The sequence below is a fragment of the Tupaia chinensis genome, unplaced genomic scaffold (assembly GCF_000334495.1).
Source record: "Tupaia chinensis unplaced genomic scaffold, TupChi_1.0 Scaffold000612_1, whole genome shotgun sequence".
Classification (NCBI taxonomy): domain Eukaryota; kingdom Metazoa; phylum Chordata; class Mammalia; order Scandentia; family Tupaiidae; genus Tupaia; species Tupaia belangeri.
In genome coordinates, this window is record NW_006160131.1 from 2116938 (window position 1) to 2119256 (window position 2319).

The window sequence follows — 2319 nt, forward strand, 5'->3', positions numbered from 1 at the left end:
TGCAGCAGAAGACCTGCTGGTAGGCGGTGCGGAAGTCTCTGTTGAGGGCGGCATAGAGGATGGGGTTCAGGGCCGAGTTGGCGTAGCCCAGCCACAGAACGACGGCCTCCAGCACCGGGTTGACGGCCTCGTCCCCTCTCAGCCCACGGTAAACAAACACGGTGAAGTAGGGGAACCAGCAGACCACGAAGGCTCCCATCACGGTGGCCAGTGTCACAGTGGCTTTGTGCTCCCGGATGCTGGCTGCCTTCCACGGGGCGCTGTGGTTGATCCTCTTGGCCTGGTCCCGGGCAATCTTGAAGAGGCGGTGGTAGGTGACGCACATGATGAGCAGAGGCAGGTAGAAGGTGACCAGCCCGTCCACCAGCCCATACACCTCGTTGACCTGCACTTTGCACTGGAGGGAGGTGTGGTTGCTGCTGCTGCTGCTGTTCCTGCTGCCGTTCCTGCTGTTCCACCCCAGGTGGATAGACAGGAAGGACAAGGTGATGGAGATGACCCAAATGAAGACCAGGGAGATGGCGACCCGAGCCGGCGTGACCAGCACAGGGTACCGCAGCGGGTCCGTGACGGCACAGTAGCGGTCGAGGCTGATCATGAAGAGGTTGAGGATGGAGGCCGTGCAGAGCATCACGTCCAGGCTGGTGTAGATGTTGCAGAAGACCGTGCCGAAGGCCCACTGGTGGGACAGCTGGTAGACAGCCGAGAAAGGCAGCACGAGGAGACCCAGGAGCAGGTCAGTGACCGCCAAAGACATGATGAAACAGTTGGTCAGACTGCGGAGTCGGCGGTTCAAGCCCACAGCCAGGCAGACCACCACGTTGCCAGCGATGGTGACAAGGATGAGGACTGTGAGGACTGCACTGATGGCAATCTTGAAGGTGACCGAGTCCAGGCAAAAGGAGCAGGTTGTGCCATTGTGTGCCATCCTGCACCCGCTGCTCCTTCCCTGGCCACAGTCCCGGCCACTTCGCTCCCTAACCCTGTGTCAGTTATGCCTGCCTCCAGGCGCCAGGCTCCCACCAGAGCCAGAAGACAGTATTCAGCCTTGGGGAGACTTCAGTGACCAACTCAATGCTTCTTTCCTAGAAATAAGGTAGTCTCTTATTAGGTGCTGGGATGCGTGTGGATGAGGAAGAGGTAAGAGCTAGGCTTTGAAACCAGGCTTATAACTCAAACTGCAGTCCTCAGATGGTCCCTGAAGAGCCAGCTTATTCCTGGGACCGGAGTAGGCTCCTCAGGGCTGAATGGGGACCAAGGCACAGGGGGCATGTCTCCAGAGGTGGCTTTGGTTGTACGCAGGGTGGATCAAGTGGGAGGTGCTATGTCCTTCTCCATAGCTGGGGCCTGTTCCCATCCATGTGACAGGGTCAAGGGCTGGTGGTCTCCCTTTCTGGGGACACTGAAAGGCAGGAGCTGAAAATACAAAGGTTAAATATTGAGCACTTTGAGTCTAGATCAGGAACACGACCTGATTCAAGGCAAATCCTTCGAGACCTCAATCTCTTGACCAAATACCAGGGTGTGGAGATGGTCTGGGATCTGGGTACCTCTGCTAAGGAGCCACTGAGGCAACCAGGACATGTGGGAGGGCGAGGGGAGGCTGGATGCAAGAGGTGGGGACTCCACCTCCTGGGAGAAACACTGAACGGGCTCGCAGTGCTGACACTGGAAGAAGAAAGATCTAGACGTGGACTCCCAGCCCCAAGAACAGGCCGCACTGCTCACTGCTGGCTCCGGGAACCTGGCCTCCCGGGTGGGGATGGAAACACCTGGTAAAGAAATGCTAAAATGAATAAACGATACATGTGATGCAGTGTCCAACACTGTCCAGAGTGTCACGTACTCTAAACCAGAGCTGACGCACTTCGGGAGAGGCCGGCGGTGTTCCCGCTGTCCTGCGGCGGCGTGATAGCAGCTTCACGGTGCTGTGTGAACAGACCCCATTGGCCAGCTAATAACACTTTATCGCTGTACAGAGATTCGGTTTTCATATGATGTTTCTGTGCCACAATATTTTCTTTTAATTTTTTCAACAATTAAAAACTGTGAAAACCATCCTCAGCTCAGGGGCTGTAAAAATCAGGCAGAGGGCCAGATGTTGCCTATGTGTCAACACCTGTCGCTGCTTGCCAGAGAGGCAAAGTGAGAGATTACCCCCCAGGGGATAGCCACGCCACAGTCCCTTCTCTTCCAGTCTCTTCTTGGGATTTTGGGCACGCATGAACACATTCCTGGCGGATTTTTTTTTTTTTTCAAGTTGCCGGGTCCAGGACTCGAACGGGGGGCAGCGATGCTCGGTTCCAGGGCATAAACCCC

The 2319-nt window shown here is 56.1% G+C and overlaps 1 protein-coding gene across 1 annotated transcript in view; it reads right to left on the reverse strand.

Annotated features, from left to right (window-relative positions):
- HRH2 (histamine receptor H2) overlaps positions 1 to 1709 on the reverse strand; it is a 1847-nt gene extending 138 nt beyond the window's left edge. The window contains 2 exon segments of the mRNA XM_027775938.1: position 1; positions 3 to 1709. The exon segment at position 1 is cut by the window's left edge and continues 138 nt beyond it. Coding sequence (XP_027631739.1) covers position 1; positions 3 to 928 — 927 coding nt within the window. The 5' untranslated portion in view covers positions 929 to 1709.
- Positions 1710 to 2319: the final 610 nt, after the last annotated feature.